The sequence below is a fragment of the Amborella trichopoda genome, chromosome 13 (assembly GCF_054954075.1).
Source record: "Amborella trichopoda isolate Santa Cruz 75 chromosome 13, AtrichopodaSantaCruz75HAP2 v2.0, whole genome shotgun sequence".
Taxonomy (NCBI): Eukaryota; Viridiplantae; Streptophyta; class Magnoliopsida; order Amborellales; family Amborellaceae; genus Amborella; species Amborella trichopoda.
Genome location: NC_142348.1, coordinates 38,079,824 through 38,098,439, shown reverse-complemented (window position 1 = coordinate 38,098,439; position 18,616 = coordinate 38,079,824). Strand labels below are relative to the sequence as shown.

General features: G+C 31.8%; 1 protein-coding gene and 1 non-coding gene across 2 annotated transcripts; both read right to left on the bottom strand.

The window, feature by feature from the left end:
* Window positions 1–780: 780 nt before the first annotated feature.
* On the bottom strand, window positions 781–8,647 carry LOC18446384 (putative glycosyltransferase At5g25310). The gene is made up of 4 exons (XM_088855205.1): window positions 8,407–8,647; window positions 7,257–7,417; window positions 2,610–2,961; window positions 781–1,485 (listed from the first exon to the last, which is right to left on the bottom strand). The coding sequence occupies exons 1-4, from the start codon at window positions 8,614–8,616 to the stop codon at window positions 820–822; spliced, it is 1,389 nt and encodes a 462-aa protein (XP_088711331.1). The 5' UTR covers window positions 8,617–8,647; the 3' UTR covers window positions 781–819.
* A 7,027-nt stretch (window positions 8,648–15,674) lies between these two features.
* TRNAH-GUG (transfer RNA histidin (anticodon GUG)) lies at window positions 15,675–15,746 on the bottom strand. Its single transcript has one exon. It is a non-coding gene; the product is annotated as a tRNA-His (tRNA).
* Window positions 15,747–18,616: the final 2,870 nt, after the last annotated feature.

Below are 18,616 nucleotides of genomic sequence, written 5' to 3'. Positions count from 1 at the left end.
TGAGTTGCTGAGATACTCAATGTTAAACGGAAGGAAATTTTATACTGTAAGATTATCCCAAATTGGTGGGAGGTCACAAATTTGCAGTCATTGGGAGTCCTTTGATGTAAAATCCAGCAAGATGCGAAGTCCACTAACTTGAAATGAGAATAACTTGAAATGAATCATAAAATACAAAATATTATTTTAGACTTTGTGGCACATCTAACTCTAACCTCCTTATACCAATGGCAAATGATAATGTGATTTTTTTTTGTTTCCTTGAACAACACCCTGCACTTTTATGATGGCTGAAAAAATTTATTTGAGTGGCAACCATGAAAGATTTTATTTTTTGTTTGGGTAAGGGATCTGTGCTTTTCCTCAATTTCATGCCATGAAAAGCCGACATTCAGTGTCTTTTGGTTTTTGGGCCCAAGAAGACCGGTTCACAAAGCAAAGGTGAGAATCTCCCTCCAACAAAAACTAAACTTGACCTCCACAAGTTTGTCACAGGTTTGAGAGAGAGGAAAAAAGTTGCCTTTTTCTTGAATAGGAACTAGAGAACATACACATATTGAAGTAAAGAATGGTTTGGGTACATATTAGAAAGATCAGAATAAAGTAGACAGAAAATGCATTTCAAACAAGGTTTATATCCTTTCAAGAAAAGGCACCAATTATAAACTCTTTTCCTTGTATCCTAATAAAAGCACCCTCTCAACCAATTTTCAGCCAAAACCACATTAGCCCCAAACCCCCTTCCCCCCCCCCCCCCCCCCCCCCAAAAAAAAATAAAAATAAAAAAAAAATAAAAAAATAAAAAAATAAATGATGAAACTAGGGCATTCGCAAGTTAAGCCTCCTAAGCCACAACGAGTGCATCACCATGTGAAACACATCCAACCTCTGGGCTGGCTGGTTTAGAACAAAATGCCTCCTCACCCTCCCCAAATTCTCTCTCAGCCTCTGGTATTCCCCTTCTGGAATCCCCTCGAGAATCTCTTTAACCCTCGGTATCTCGGACAGTGATAGGCTAACTGTGAAGGCCTCCCATCGCAACACATCGCTAAATGGTAGGACGTAGCTGTTTGAAATGAGCACTGGCACACAACCACTATGTATGGCCTCTACAACTCTGGGACTCGCGACCTCGTAACCGCTAGGACACAAACAATACTTGGATTTGCTCATTAAATCATAATAATTTAGCCCTTTTGGTAAATACTGGTACACTTTGATGTCGGGGTCTTTGGATTGCCATTGTTGTAGGAGGAGTGGACGAATTGGCCCATGCAGCCCTCCTGCAAAGAATGCCAAGATGGGTCTGGGATGACGCGGGTCGGCAGGGGTGAGTAGTTGGGCAGGGAGCTCTCCGGTGCGGAGGTTGATCTCCGGTAGGCTTATATCCTTGGATGGGTTGAAGCCCTCGGAGGTGTTTGCATTGCAGAGGACCCTGATAGAGGTGTTATAGAGATTGTGGTTGGATCGTGATACGTGCGGCGCCTGCAAAATTTTGTTAAGCTAACAAAACACGTAATGTTTAGGATTTTGGAGTAGATGGCGGCTTAATTAATGGTTTTTGTGTATTTTTGGTGAAAAAAAGGCTGAAATTCTCTTCATTGAAAATTTTTAAGAGATTGAAAGTTTAGGAATTCTATTCATATGGAAGAAAGATGAACTCCTCGGCGATTTGTCATGATCAGAATTGTAGGGACGTAGGAAGTTGCCTCGAGTACTTAACCATTCACATCAAGCAATGCTACATCTCAAGTTCAATTCCTACCACTGAACTACCCCAAAAATAATATTAATAATTGCGGGGACTCTATGTTCCCAAGTGTAGCTACAATTCTTGGCAAATTCTTCTCAATATAAGCTAAGAAAACCTACATTATGGCTTGAAATTGTGGGCATACATATACCTAAAATACCCTAATTTTAAATCAATCAAATAGCACATGAAGGGTGATTAATTTTTATGAGGGACCGTAGGATAACTTTGCTACTCCTAAGCAAGCGTTATTAAAACATTTAAAGCACATTAGGAGCACCCACATCTTAAATGATAGGCTTAATTCACTGAAACACAAATAGTAAGAAACTAAAAGAAATATTTATTCAAAACTTAAGAATCTCTAATTTGAAAACCTCTAAAAAAATGTGAAGTTGCTTGTTGTACCCAATTTTAACCACAAGATTATATCTTCCAACCCCGATAACCTAATCCCCAAACCAAATAAACATAAGAAGAAAAAAAAGTCAACCAAAAAGGCACAATTGGTTTGAGGGAAGGAATTATATGAGAAAGTTCTAATCCACTAGACTACCACTTTCCCATATCTGTTTCATGGGAAAGCAAGAGGCATTATAGCAGCTGGGAAGTTTGTTCCCAACCTTTCCCAGCATTCCATGTATGTAAGCCGCTTATGGAAACGCTTTCCTAAGCGACAGAAAGCTCTTTTTTGGAATAGACTCTCCCTAAGCCCTTAGAAATCCTTTATGATGAAAACAACGTGCCCCAAAAGAAACAAGTGTGCTAGGCTTTGTAAACCCAACAATTCATGGTACCAAAAAAAAAAAAAAAAAAGAAAAAAAGGAAACACGAAGAAATAAAGAAGGAAACCCACCCAGTCATGGCAAGACAGAAAGAAGTGGTCAGCTCCAAGGCTAGCATTCCAAAAGGGGTGTCTAGAGGAAATGAGGCTCACATAATCTGATACAAAGCGTTTGAGAGGTGTTAGGTCATAGGAGAGGGGCTTGTAAAGGTAAGTCACCATTTGTGTGACACTCAAAGGTAAGAAGTAGAGGTGGGCTTGCTCTGGTTTCTTTGTTAGGAAGCTACTTGTGCCCAGTTCAAGCTCATGGATGAACCTCCCCTCAATTGTGTAGATGTTCTTGCATGGGCCATCATGGACCAGAGGTGGCTCACCTTCCTTGTATACAAAAATCTTAAGCCTATTCTCCATCTCCAAGTAACTCCTGAATAAAAGAGCCATGGATGTTAGTGAATAGTCATGTGTGCCTTAAGGGCATAATGGAAATATAACCATTGCATCATGGGTGAATTCATACGTATAGAGGAACCTTATGTTGCATTGCAAGATGTAAGTCCTCAGCATGCAGTACCAACACATCTATGATACATCTTAAAAAAATAAAGTTTTTAAAATAGAGTCCTATGTAATGTGGACACGTATTTTTATAGTTTTTTTTCCTGCAAATGTTGATGCTAGATACACAGAGGACTCGACATATGTTTCTGACAGTTTAGAAACTTAGATTTTTTTTTTCTTATGAAATTTTACTAGAAAACTATCTAATGTTGTGGCCAAAAACTCAACCATAAAATTGATATTTCTAAGACTCGTATCTAAGTCGAATAATAAAATGTGTCTATGTATGGGATAACATATATCACGATATCTATATAAGTTTCACCAATAGCAAGTCCCCTTAACCAAGTTGTTTGGTTTGAGTTAAAAGAGGGAACGAATCGTTTAAACGTGAAGAGTTGCCAAATGTTGAAATGATTAAACCTTTTTTTTTTTGGAATAAATCATTGGGGATTTGGGCCTTACCCCTTTTTCAATTAATAGGGAAATGTTTAAACTAATCAGATTGTTTATGATGAGACCAATGGTTTAAAAATCGGATCGGTGACCCGGATCGGGCTTTTCAAAAATCGATCCGGATCGGTGAATAGTAGATCCGGATCGGCGAATTGGCGATCCGGATCGGAATCGAGTGAATCGGTCAGAATAAAGCTTCAAAAAAATCCGAAAAAATTATTAAAATTCATTATAAATATTGTTTTTTAGGAATTCAATAAAAAATGAGGGTACTCCATTAAGAATTTTCATGTTTTTGAATGAATATGCGAATATTGATATGTTCTTCCCCTGCATGAACCGCCATTCAACATTTAATTTACATCACACAAAAGGATAAACATAGAATTATCATGGAATAAGTATATCAACATACATGGACTACAATAAAGCATAAAATTAGTAACATACGATCTAAATTAAGATGTAAAAAGTTTAAATTAACCTGACAGTTCAAAAAGAAAAATAATCACCATATGTAGTGATAATATGTTGCGGTAGTTCATGTAGTCATATTCGTTGTTATTTGTTATTGCAAAAGGACAATAATATTTTCGTACATATCAATTACAAACATTTAGAATAATACAAAATGCAAGCTCCAAACATGGCTACAACTCAATTATCAAGAACATACATTTTTTGCATTAAAAAATTAATAATAAAAACAATTCTTCAAAGAGCCGGCTAACATCAGTCATTCCAAATTTCCAACTAAAAAATCCTTGAACATCAGATAAAAAAAATACAGTTTTGTATTGAAAATATAATAACATACATTTTTTTGCATAAATAATCCATCAACATACAATTTTTTCAACAAAAACTTTAACAATAAAAATTTAAAATATGGTTTAATACCTCATGATAATTAAAACCTTGTCACGATTTTCACATCTTTTCGGAAAATCATCAATTTTCAAAAAATTTGATCTTGAAAAAAAAAAAAAAAAAATTACAGCAAACTCAAACAATAAAAATTAAAAATTGGGTTTAAATGTTTAATACATCATGATAATCAAAACTTTATCACGATTTTCACATCTTTTCGAAAAATCATCATTTTTCAAAAAATTCGATCATGGATACAAAGAAATAAAAAAAAAAAGTACAGCAAATTTTCAAAAAATTCGATCATAGATTAAAAAAAAAATTAACAAATTTTCAAAAAGTTCGATCATGGATTAAAAAAAAAAAATCATAAATTTTCTAAAAATTCGATCATGGATTACAAAAAATTCGATCATGGATTACAAAAAATTCGCTCATGGATTACATAAAATTCGATCATGGATTACATAAAATTCGATCATGGATTACAAAAAAAAAAAAAAACATAAAAAAATAAAAAATTCGATCGTGGATTACAAGAACAGAAAAAAACAATTCGATCATGGATTACAAAAAATTCAATCATGGGTTACAAAAAAAAAAAAAACACAAAAAATTCGATCATGGATTACAAGTAAAAAAAACAAACATTTCGATCATGGATTACAAAAAAGTCGATCATGGATTACAGAAAATTCTATCATGGATTACAAAAAATTCGATCATGGATTACATAAAATTCGATCATGGATTACAAAAAAGTCGATCATGGATTACAGAAAATTCTATCATGGATTACAAAAAATTCGTTCATGGATTACATAAAATTCGATCATGCATTACAAAAAAAAAAAACAAAAAAAAACAAAAAATTCGATCGTGGATTACAAAAAAAGAAAAAAACAATTACATCATGGATAACAAAAAATTCAATCATAGATTACAAAAAACTCTATCATGGGTTACATAAAAAACAAAAAACAAAAAATTCGATCATGGATTACAAAAAAAAACAAACATTTCGATCATGGATTACAAAACATTCGATCATGGATTACAAAAAATTCTATCATGGGTTTCAAAAATAAAAAATAAAAAATAAAATTCGATCATGGATTACAAGAAAAAAAAACAAACATTTTGATCATGGATTACAAAAAATTCGATCATAGATTACAAAAAATTCTATCATGGGCTACACTAAAAAAAAAAAAAAAAAAAAAAAAATTGTTCTTCACAGAGTCGTTTTACATAAGCGATTTTAACTCAAAAATTCACCTCCAAGTGAATAAATTACATCCAATTGACTATATTTTCTGATAAACAACAATATAAGGAATCAAAAACCTAAATTTTTAACACATTATTTCAAATATATCATGAAAACAAAATCAAAAGGCGGAAAAAAAAAAAAAAAACAGCGGAATTTGGTTCCGCAGACATCTCACTGTTCATATCAAATTTCTTGCTGTAATTGATCAGATTACGTAAAATTGAAAATTTTAAATCATACTAGACACAATAAAGATTAAAAACCCTAATTATTGAACTCGTTTTGTTCAAAATATGCCGTGAAATAAATCAAATGGCGGAAAAAAAAAAAAAACCCAAAGTTCTTACCTGTTTTTGTGAACCAAAGCCTTCAATCTCCAAAAAACTCTGTTTTTCTCAACGATTATCACAAATTAGTAACAAAAGCTTTTGATTCACAGCTTTAAGATCAATATGCCTACAAATTTTGAAAGATTCATGCCCCATTTGGCATGAAAGTTCAGAAATGGCGGAAACCCTAAACCCCGAATTTTTCTTGATCAAAAAACAACCAATTTTTCCACCATTTAATCCTTGAAAAAGCTGAATAAAGCTGTTTACAGCCTGCAAAACAGATCACATGCAGAAAAAAACAAAAAAAATGATAAAAAAATGACAAATTTGAAAAAATCCGTGAAGAACACTGTGCAACCCGTGTTCTTCACGGACTCGCCGATTCCGCACAGTGAATCGGCGAGTCACTGTGCGGAATCGTCCGGTTCTCTCTAGAACCGGACGATTCCCGGTTTTTGAACCGATCCGGTACCTTTTTCGTGAATTTCGAGTCGAACCGGGCGAGTCCGGTTCGACTCAACGATTTTTTAAACGCTGGATGAGACCATTTACTTTTGATACAAGAATGTTACAATTATCTATAATCATCCGATATGAAATCTGCTAGCTTGGGTATGTCATAAAGTTCGAAAAAATTTCTTTTGAAGTATGTGTATAGTCAATAGAATAAATACAACCATCCAATTTTACATCCAATGGTCAAGATTAATTGTGACCACCTTACACCAAAAATAGATCGTCTCATTGTATGCTTTACCTAAAAGCTAAATTATAGAAATTAACAAAAATTTTGAAGTGAGAGAGAATCCAATTGAAAGAAATGCAAGCGTGGATGCAATAAACATGGGAAATGAATGAGAGCTACATTCCCATATAAAAAGGAATATCTAAAACCTTCGACCCACCATCTATAATCTAACAGTATTTCTCTTAATTTTTCACTGCCTTCATACTATAGGCATGTGCCTCTCTCTCTCTCCACACGCAAATAAGCATATGAATCATCATATTCTTCCATGTTTATTCTGATATATATTCAAAATCTGCCATTCTCATTGTTCAAGATGCCATTCAATCCATTAATGAAGATTCAAAAGATGTTTGCAGGAAAAAGAAGAGTGTAGCATCTGCCTGCACTGGTTGAAGTTGGTGCGATAAAAAGCAAACTCCAAAAGTTGGAGATCTCAAAAATTAAGAGAAAGAAACTCAGCAAACGTGTTTTCTATTTACCGATGAAATGCTGCAGGGTTTCGGAAGATTTGTGGATCCGGCGAGAAAAGGGGGTCATTGATGAGAGAAGAATTGGGGTTGGAAGCCGCATCTTTTATTGCCTTTCGAGCTCTGGCAAGGCCTGCTTCTATCACCTGCGCATGGCTCCTCACAACAGGTTTCTGCAATTCCACAGTCCAAATAAAAAGAAAAAGAGTTCCATCAAACCATTTAATGTAGCCAGAGAGAGAGGGAGCATTGGACCCTGGTTGGGACATGCAAGCAGTGTAGGAAAGCACGACTAGGCCCCGGAACGCGGCCGGGGCCTGGATGAATCCGAGCAACTTGGCCCGAGTTGAGCTGGTCTTGGCCAGGTCAAAAAGCATTAAAAAATAAAAATCCCAAAAATATGGAAAATGTCTGAAGTAAAATACAACGCATCTAAATGATGAAAGTAGTAAAAAATAAATTTTGAAAAAAATCAATTTGTTATGAGGGTGGGTATTTCGGATTGAAAAAAGTTTATACAGAAGAGAAAAAGATTTCGAGTCCTAAAATAATGTTATCTTGCAACATATTATCTAGACCGTCCATTTTCAAGTGTTTATAGATTTACTTGATTTGAACCATTTTTGGAATTTAAAATTTTATTAAGAGAGATGAAAATAGATATAAGAATTTTTTAAACCAAAATTAAATAGGGTAAAATTTGGAAATGCGCCTTAATTTGATTGTTTAAGAAATAATCCAAAAAGAAAGAAAAACTGTCAAAATAACTATTTATAGATGAAACACTTCCAAATCTTTGCCAAAATGAAAGAAAACAAAAATATCAAAACAACTATTTGTGGATGAAACACTTCCCAATCTTTGTTAAAATAATAGAGAACAAGGAAAAACATATTACAAATAAATTTCTTATTTCTTTTGGATTTTTTAGAAATTTTTGAAAATCTTTTTAAGATCTCGAGCTTGACCCACCAAAACTCGAGATACTCTAGCGAGCCGTGGTTACTTGAGCAAGTCCGGAATGGCTCGCCCCGAGTAATCGAACAGTACTTGCAAGACATATGAAGGGACTTCCGTTAATGTGTGGCATAGACATGCAGATGCTCTCATTAGAGTGAGATCACAAACATGGAAATGCTCATATGAGAAAGAGAGATCATACAATTGGTTTAGGCGTTTGGGGTGGATTCAAGGTGGGTTTCAAGGTGGGTTTCTCATAGCGCAGGGCAGCAACCTGATGCAAGGTCAGGGCCCTTCTGTTGAACTTCCATGAGGAGAGGGTTTGTGGTGGCACAGAGAGAAGGGCCCATGTAACATAGGCGAATAGCAAGAAAAGAGGAAGACCAAGAGAGAGCTTGCACAGGCTTTCCATTCTCTCTCTCTCTCTAACTCACGCTTCCATGCAAGCGTATGAAGAGGGGGCAACATATTCCTTTCTTCTTCTTAGTTACAAGTTTGGTGGATGCTTGGTGAGGGGGAGGTACTATTATTCTTTTCTTCCATGGAGATTCACTGAGTTTTAGAGAGAGATTGTCTCTCTCCAAAGGGAGTACACCTAAACCCCCATAAAAAAAGTTATACACAATTCTTGCCTGCCTAGAAAGGAAATGTGAATCCCTTATGCAAATAATATTAGAGTTATTTTAATTTTTTATTATTTTTTTGTTTATCTCTTCAAGAATAAGGCAGGGATAATTAGTTGAGCATAAATTTATCGAATTAATCTCGTGTATATTGATCAATTAGATTGCATTAGTTTAGGAGTGTAAATAGATAAAGTTAAATTAGGGGAGCTGGTTTAAGAACGTAAAAGGATAAGGTTAAATAAAAAGTAGTTTTTAAGCTTTGGGTAAAATGGGATGCTACGTGAGGTTAAGGCAAGAGAGAGAAATAGGGAAGAAAAGATAAAATAAGAAACATATAGAGATAGTTTTTTTTGTTAATGTTTATCTTATTTTTAGTCTATTTAAATGGAGGTTTCCTTTCGTTGTTAAAGAGGTAGATGAGTTAATAAAATTTGGTCTCGTAAAAAGATTTTTGAGGTGGATTTCTTTACCGTGAAAAGGGTACATTCTCTCTCTCAACCTTATTTTGGGGTGACCCTCTCTCAACCTTGGGGTAAATTCTCTTATAAAAAATGGGAGACGGTATATTTTTTCAATATTTTCCTTTTATTTTAATACTGTTTTATTTCTTTGCTTTCTTTACATCAATCTGCGTCAATCACCAGCTGACTTACAACCTCCACCCTAAAGTCTATTACTCATAAAAAAGATCCTAAAAAGTTTTTTTTTTTTAATTTTAAAAGTTTATTTTTCTTTCCATATTTATGATCATTTTGGTCTAGATGATGAATCTACAAAATAAAATTTTAAAAAATATCACCTGAAATGAATTTTTGTAGGGGCATCATATTCTTTCTTTCTTTTTTTTTTTCTTTCAATAATTAAGTAGAAATGATGAACCCTTGTCTGTTTTTTAAAATCATTAATAGTTTTTTAATACTTTTAAGTGAGAATAAGCTTTGACTTTAGAATGCTTAAAACCCATTCACCTAAAATACCCCCCTCATCTACGAGGGAAAAGTACAACATGCCCTCCGCTTACACAGCTGAAGGTACATATTTTGCGTTCTGGTATGTGATTTCTCTTGGCAATCCGTTCAAAAAAGAAAAATGTGATTTCTCTTGGCGAGAACCAAGGCCATCTGGATTATTAGGAGGAAGAGCTATGTACGGATAAAAAGCAAATTTTTAATACCAAAAGCGCCATATTAAAATTACGTGGAGGGTCTCGTGGCTTTTTTTAAATTTTCCCATTTTGCCTCCCTTGTCAATATCATATTGGTTTTATTTATTTCTCCAAATTTCTCGGATGTAGGGTAGTGCGTTTAGGGAGGGTTGTGTCTTGCATTTAGGACATTTCGAAACCGGTCCGATGTCCCAATTACTAAGTAATTATAATTTAAATGGGTCCGATGTTTGTGACATCGAACCCCTTCTTTATGCAAAAAGACATCGGACTCCTCAACCTTTTATATTCACCAAAAAAACACAGGTTTATTTTCTTTCATCGAAGATTTCTTCTTTCTTTCAGCCCCCAAGTGCCAAATCCTCCTCCCACGATTTCTGGCAATCAACGATTTGATTCCGGCGACGTACTTCTCACCACCATGTCGGTTATAAATACAGCTGAGGCTCTAAATAATCAAATTAGATCCTACCTCAAAACTTTCACTAGAAGAGGTTGTTTTGATGCCCAAATATCATCACATTTATCATCTCGACATCAAGATGCATGGACATTAGAAAAAAATAGAGTTCAAGTTTTGAAAATAATGTATTTTGTAAAGCATTTTTGGACTGTCAATTTTCAAGATTTTCAAGTTTTCGTAGATCTGCCAATCTACACTATTTTTAAAGTTTTAAACTTTATAAATAAAGATAAAAATATATGTTATGGCTTTCACTAAGATTTTTAGAATTAAAATCATATTCCTCCGCACTATTTGAAGGTAAGCTTTAATTTAATTGTTTAGAGCCTAAGCTATATATATATATATATATATATATATATATATATATATATATATATAGGAAAAAATGAATAGTGATTACACCTATTCTCATCACCATCCAAAGTTCATCGCATGGTCACGATTGTCCAATAGTGTTTCATTTTTTTATTTTTTTTATATAAATCGTAATGATCTAAAATTTGGAGCGTATGTACATCTTAGTGAGACGCACATAATAAAAATATAAAAAAAATAATTCGGGGAAAAATTTTGATCAAAATACCCTCAAAACGTTTTGGGGGTATTTTGATAAATTTTTTCCTGTAAAATATTTTTTAAAATATTTTTCATGGATTCGCTTATTTTTTATGAACACACACTCCAAATTTCAGGTCATTTTGATTTTAAAAAAAAGAAAATAAAAATAAAACATTACCAGACAATCGTGATCGTGCGATGAACTTTTGACGGTGATGAGGGTAGGCGAAATCACTATTTATTTTTGTCTATAGGAGTTTTTCTAGTATATATATATATATATATATATATATATATATATATATATATATAAGTGAATCTACAAAAAATATATAAAAAACATTTTACGTGAAAAACATTGATCAAAATACGTCCGAAGAGTTTCAAAGGTATTTTGGTCAATTTGTTTCACAAATTATTTTTTTATATTTTTATTAGGTGTGCCTCACTAAGATGTACACACGCTCCAAATTTCAGGTCATTCCGATTTGTAAAACAAAAATGAAAAATGAAACACTATAGGACAATCGTGACCTCGCGATGAATTTTGGACGGTGATGAGGGCAGGCGAAATCACTGTTCATTTCGCCTATAGGCGTTGCTGCGTAGTGTCAACGCCTATAGGCAAAATAAACAGTGATACCGTTCAAAGTTTATCGCGAGATCATGATTGTCTGGTAGTGTTTCATTTTTCATTTTTTTTTTACAAATCGGAATGACCTAAAATTTGGAATGTGTATTTATAAAAAATAGGGAAATCTTCTAAAAGTATAAAAAAAATATTTTACATGAAAAACATTGATCAAAATACCCCCGAAACATTTCAGGGGTATTTTGGTCATTTATTTTTTTGCGGATAATTTTTTTTATATTTTTATTAGATGCGCCTCAGTAAGATGTACATAGCCTCTAAATTTCAGGTCATTTTGATTTATAAAAAAAAAACAAAAAAATAAAATACTACCTAACAATCGTAACCGCGCGATGAAACTTGGACGGTGATGGTAGAAAAAATCACTATTCATTTTCACCTATAGGTGTTAGGAAGACTTTTCCATATATATATATATATATATATATATATATATATAGAAGATACTACAAAATGACTATAGGCGAAAATAAACATTGATTTTTCCTAGCCTTATCACCATCCAAAGTGCATCGTAATGTCATGATTGTCCGATAGTGTTTAAATTTTAATATCTTTTTATTAATCCGAATGATTTGAAATTTGGAATGTATGTACATATTAGTGACGCGCACATAATAAAAATATGAAAAAATAATTTACAAGAAATAAATTGATTAAAATACCCCTGAAAATTTATAGGGGTATTTTGATCAATTTATATTTTGCGAAATATAGTTTTCACATTTTTATTAGGTGTGCCTCACTAATATCTACACACGTTCCAAATTTCACACAATTTGGATTTGTAGAAAAAAAACTGAAAAATAAAATACTATCAGACAACTGTGACCGGGCGATGAAGTTTGGATTGTGATGAGAGTAAGCGAAATCACTATTCATTTTGACTATGGGTTAAAGTATTTCCTACGCAATGCCTATAGACGAAAATGACAGTCCACAAGTCTGTAATTTCAAATTTAAGAGAAGTAATTTAAGAAAAGAGATTGTATACGATTATATCATTTACCTTTGATACAAGATGAAATTCGCTACAGTGTCAGCAATGCCTATAAGCGAAAATTTTGACCAAGCTTGGTCACGTTAATCTTGACCAAGTTTAAACTTCAAAAGAAAATTTCTCGAACTTCATGATACATCCAAGCTATCAAATTTCATATCGGATGGTTGTGAATAATTGTGACCACCTAGTATCAAAGGTAAATGATTTAATTGTATACAATTTCTTTTCTTAAATTTGAAATATTGCCCTTTTTTTTTTATGGGCAATGATTTCATGCAACAACTGTATCATAGATGATGCGATACAATTCTAGAAAGTCATGTTTGTATTTGTATGACCCAAAACTTTGCGCACACACTCTCTTCATCTCAATAATCAATCTAAAAAAAACTAATTTACACCCTATGGTCAAAATGAGTCCCTTCCAACAATGAATTTGAACCATCCATTAGATGAATTTAAAGATCTAGGTCTTTATGAATTCAAAATCATATATATTTTTTAATATTGTTAATCTAATGATAATAAAATTATCTAAAAAATTTAGAAAGAAAAAAACATCATTCTAAGGCCTAGATCTAAACATCTCACTAAAATAGCCCGTCTATATTAATTGGGCTAAAAAAATACTTTATAGGTTGCGTTTTCAAATTTTTATTTTTTGTGACTGTTCATTAGAATGAAAATATTGTATATTTAAAAATTTGGATCAAACAAATAGATCTAATATAATTTTTGAAAGTTATTGCATTATATTACCATACAACTGCTGCATGAAATCACTGCCCCAAAAAAATATTGGCCAAAGATGAAGATAGGCAGAGGTTTGAGAGAGAGAGGGAGATATTACGAGAAAGAAATAGAGAAAGAGAGAGACATGTATGTGATTTTAGGCATTAACATAGAGATTTTAACAAGAGAGAGAGCCACGTATTGAGAGAGAGATCTATATGATTTTAGCAGGAGAGAGATTTTAACAGGAGAGAGATTTTAACAAGAGAGACGTATTGAGAGAGAGATGCATTTCATTTTAACAATTAGCATAGAGATTTTAGCGAGAGAGACGTATCGAGAGAGAGATGTATTTGATTTTAGCGAGAGAGACGTATTGAGATCGATATATATTTGATTTTAGCAAAGGGCAAGCTTTTCCTACCACATAAAATTTATATATTTCCCCTTGTTCTATATATTTCCCCTTGTTCAACTGTTCATTTTGAATGGAGGCCCAATCACAATATCACGTCTCTAAATTATTTTATTTTTAAATTTTTTCTATAAACTATTTTGATATCAAATTTTGTTCGTTCAATCTTTTATTAAACTCTCACTAACAAAAATATTAAAAAAATACTTTCAATAAAATAAAATAGCTAAAATACTCCTTCAAGTTTCAAAGGGTATTTTTGTTATTATATTTTATCAAAAAATTATTTTTAATATTTTTTTTATAGGTGTACCCCAATGAGAATATGACAGGTACCAAATTTCATATTCATAAAATTTGTATAAAAAAACCTAAAAATAAAATACTTTGAGACATCAGATATAAGATCAAATGGTGAATAACTATCTTGATCAAAATTGGACGGCTGGATAATAGGGGAAGCATAGATTTTAAGGGAAGTATATAAACCCTTTATTTTAGGAGACAAAGATTGAGATAGAGATAGATTTTTTAGGGAGAGATATGAAGAGAATAGTAGGAGATAAGGAAAACAAAATTTGAAAGAGATAGAGAGTAAATTCCTAACAGAAAAAATATTTTTATGTAGATGATAGAAATAAAGATGGAGATAGGCAGAGATTTGAGAGAGATATTAGGAGAGAAAAAATTTAGCAAGAGAAACGGATTGAGAGAGAAATGTAAAGATGGAGATACTGCAGCACAGAGATTTAAGCAAGAGAGATATTTTAACAAGAAATAAGTATCTCTAGTATGCAATAGAGATAAATCTTTTCTAGAACAAGGTAAGTGTCGCATTAGAGGTTTTCTCTATTCTTTTCCGGATACAGGTATGTGGTTGATCTTTGCATGTCTTTATTGAGTTGTGCTCACTGTGGGTTCTTTGTATAAGTTCCAATGAATTAATCTTAGAATGAATTATCTACCTTTTTTTAGTGAAATTAATGGGTATAAAAGTATTTACGCAAGCTTAGGAATATTTTAAGTGCGAAAAATCATAGAGTGTAAGCTATTCGTTTTAGAAAAGAAAATAATGGCATTAGATCATGTTATTGAAAGAGTTGTGATTTGCTTTGCTCTATAGAGTAAATGTTTGTGATTTATGTGAGTTCTTTTTTCTTCCATTTGTACTTCAAACATTTATATTTTTCATATTTGAAAGCCAATGCACTTTAATACCCATGGAACATAATAAAATGTGTGAAATTGGTGAGCTCGAGATGAAACTAATAAACGATGCAGTTTGTATCTTTTAAAAACAAATAAAAGGCTCATCTCGAATCTTTGACCAGAAGGCAATTTAGGTATAAAAAATGTGTATGATGGCTCTAAAATCATTAAAAATTTGTATGATGACTCTAAAATCATTTTCCAACACCAATAATAAAAATTGAAGCTTAAAAGATATAGATATCGGTAAGTGAGTACTAGGGCAAAATCGACAGTCTCACTTATATGTTACAATTTATACTATTTTTAGGGGTTAAAATTTTAAATTTTATTTACAACCATAATGATCAAGGCTAAAATGATCAATTTGAATTTTTTTTACGCCAAAAGTTTTAAGAAACTCATCATCCCCACTGAATTACCCAAAAAAAACAAAATTAATAAAAATAGAACACAATAAAATGTGTGAACTTTTTGACAACTTGATAACAAATGTGTGGGCTTTTAGCTCAAGAGCAAAATAACCCCACTGAATTACTCAAAAAAAAATAAAATTAATAAAAATAGAACACAATAAAATGTGTGAACGCTTTTTGACAACAAACGTGTGGGGGCTTTTATAGCTCAAGAGCAAAATAAAAAAATGTGGCTGCTGGGATTCGAGCCCAGGTCTCTACGGCCACAACGTAGAATTCTTACCACTAAACTACAGCCACTTGACTTCTCTTAAGGTTTTCTTACCACTAAACTACAGCTACTTGACTTCTTTTAAAGTCACTACAGCCACTTGACTTCTCCTAAAGTCCCAGCAGATATATTTTGTTATTGATAAACTGCTTTTTCACGCACGACTCATTCAACTCCTACTAGAAGAGGAGATATGCTATTTATATTCTTTTTTCCTATTTGCATTCAAGATAGTTTCCGCTTAAGATTGTGATTTGGTTCACTCTCGATAGTCCATCACAATCCAATCTTGATTTTCAAGATGGTTTCCGTTTAGGATTGTGATTTGGTTCAATCTCCACAGTCCATAACAATCCAATTGTGATTTGGTTCAATCTCCACAGTCCATCACAATCCAATAACAGGATGCATGCATTTCCTTTTAAATTTTGAAAATGTTATTATATATTTATTTATTTTTCAAAATTTGAAAATGTTATTATATATTTATTTATTTTTTAAAATTTGAAAATGTTATTATACATTTATTTATTTTCCTAAATAGAGCTGGTTTGAATGGATGAGCACGTGATCAAAACTGAAACTTGGTGGCTATTTATTAGGAAAGTGGTTCCTATCTGTTCAAAAGATAAATACACCATACATATACAACATAGATAAAGATAACTCTCAAACCATAAATAAACAAGGTAGATACATATAACTCTCAAACTCATGATACCCATATATATACAAGATAAATACATGAGAACTCTTAGTGCCTGGGTAAATGGATTTTAGTGCCTGAGTACATGAATTTTAAGGTATAGATTCCTAACATATTGGATTTTGCTAAAATCCACCATTTGGATTGCTTAATGACTAGGATACTTAAAATCAAGAAAATTAAAATCATGAAAATAATACCTATTTTTTCATGATTTCATTTCCACACTAAGACTTCTTTTTTTGCATTTCCAAGGCCTATGGATTTCACTCACTTGCTCTCTCGACCCCAAGCATAGGGAACGCTTCGTAGGTAGGAAAATTTTAGATAGAGATAGTACCTAAATTTTTTAAAAGAAAAAATTATTTCAAAAGTTTTAGAGAGAGAAACTATCTCACATTTTAACTTTTAGAGAGAAAGTATGTTAAAATTTTGGAGAGAGAAAATATGTTAAAATTTTAGAGAGATAAAGTACCATTTTTTTAGAGAGATGAACTATCTCAAAATTTTAGAGAAAGAAACATCTCAAATTTTTACTTTTAGAGAGTGAAAGTATATTAAAATTATAGAGAGGGAAAGTACCAATTTTTTTTAGAGATATGAACTATATCAAAATTTTAGAGAGAGAAACTATTTCAAATTTTAATTTTTAGAGAGAGAAAGTACATGCAAATTTTTAAAGAGAGAAACTATCTCAAGTTTTTAGTGACAAACTATTTCAAAACTTTTAGAGAGAGATACAATATTAGAGAGAGAAACTATATCAAATATTAAGTTTTAGAGAGAGAAATTACTCTTAAAATTTTAGAGAGAGAAATTATTCTTAAACTTTTAGAGAGAAATTATTATAAATTCCAGAAAGAGAAACTACCAAAAAAATAAAAATAGAGAGAGAAATATCTCATTTTTTAGAGAGATAAACTATCTCGAATTTTGAGTTTTAGAGAGAAACTATCTCGAATTTGGATTTTAGAGAGAGAAAATATAATAAAAATTTAAAGATAAATATTATATCAAATTTTAGAGAGGGAAACTACTTTAAAAAATTTAGAGACAGAAACTCTTTCAAAATTTTTGTAGAGATAAACCATCGCAAAATTTATGTTTTAGATAAAGTATTTTAAAATTTTGGAGAGATAAATTATATCAAATTTTAGATACAGAAAGTACATGAAATTTTTAGAGAGAAACTATCTCAAAATTTATGTTTTAGAGAGAGAAAGTATCTTAAATTTTAAACTTTAGAGAGAGAACGTATATCAAATTTTAGAGAGACACCATATCAAATTTAAAATAGAGAAACTAGTTCAAAATTTTAGAGAGAGAAACTATTTCACACTTGAAGTTAGAGAGAAAATATCTTAAAATTTAAGAGAGTAACTATATCAAATTTTAGAGAGAGAAAGTACTTAAATTTTTTTAGAAAAAGAAACTATAGTAAAAATTTAGAGAGAAATTATCTCAAATTTTAGCTTTTAGAAAGAGAAAGTATCTTAAAAATTTGAGAAAACAACTATATCATATTTTAGATAGTGAAACTACTTAAAAATGCCTAGAAATAGAGAAACTATCTCAAAATTATTGAAGAAGGGAACTATCTCAGCTTTAACTTTGAGAGAGAGAGAGAGAGAGAGAGAGAGAGAGAGAGAGAGAGTATATTAAAATTTTAGAAAGAGAAACTATATTAAATTTTAGAGACAGTAAAGCACCTAAAAAATTTAGAGAGAAATTACCTCAAAATTTTTAGATAGACAATTTCAAATAGAAATTATATTAAATTTTTGAGAGAGAAACTATATCAAAGTTTAGAGAGAGAAACTATCTCAAATTTTTTTATAGATACACTATCCAAATTTTGAGTTTTAGAGAGAGAAAGCGTATAAAAATTATACAGAGAGAACTTGTATCAAGTTTTGTTACCAAACACTGTACATGGAAGTGATTGCAAGGAATTCATGAATTTTGTATAGCTTATCCAAACAAGAGATTTGAGGAATCCACGACAAAAATCCTTGATATTGAAAATCCATAGATTTCCTTAGGATTTCAAATATCTAAGATTCGTAATTTCCTCCTATCCAAATCCAAACGGGCAGTGAAATTGAATTAAAAAATCGTCAAGATAGTGACCACTTTCTTAATTTTATTTCCCCATTGACATAAAAAGTGGATATTGGAAGAGGAGTCTAGAGA

Coding starts and splice junctions, on each gene's coding strand:
- LOC18446384 (XM_088855205.1), bottom strand. CDS start 8,616: ATGGAAAGCCTGTGCAAGCTCTCTCTTGGTCTTCCTCTTTTCTTGCTA. Junction 7,418..8,406: donor CCCAAACGCCTAAACCAATT/GTATGATCTCTC, acceptor GTGGAATTGCAG/AAACCTGTTGTGAGGAGCCA. Junction 1,486..2,609: donor TTCTGTCTTGCCATGACTGG/GTGGGTTTCCTT, acceptor AAAATTTTGCAG/GCGCCGCACGTATCACGATC.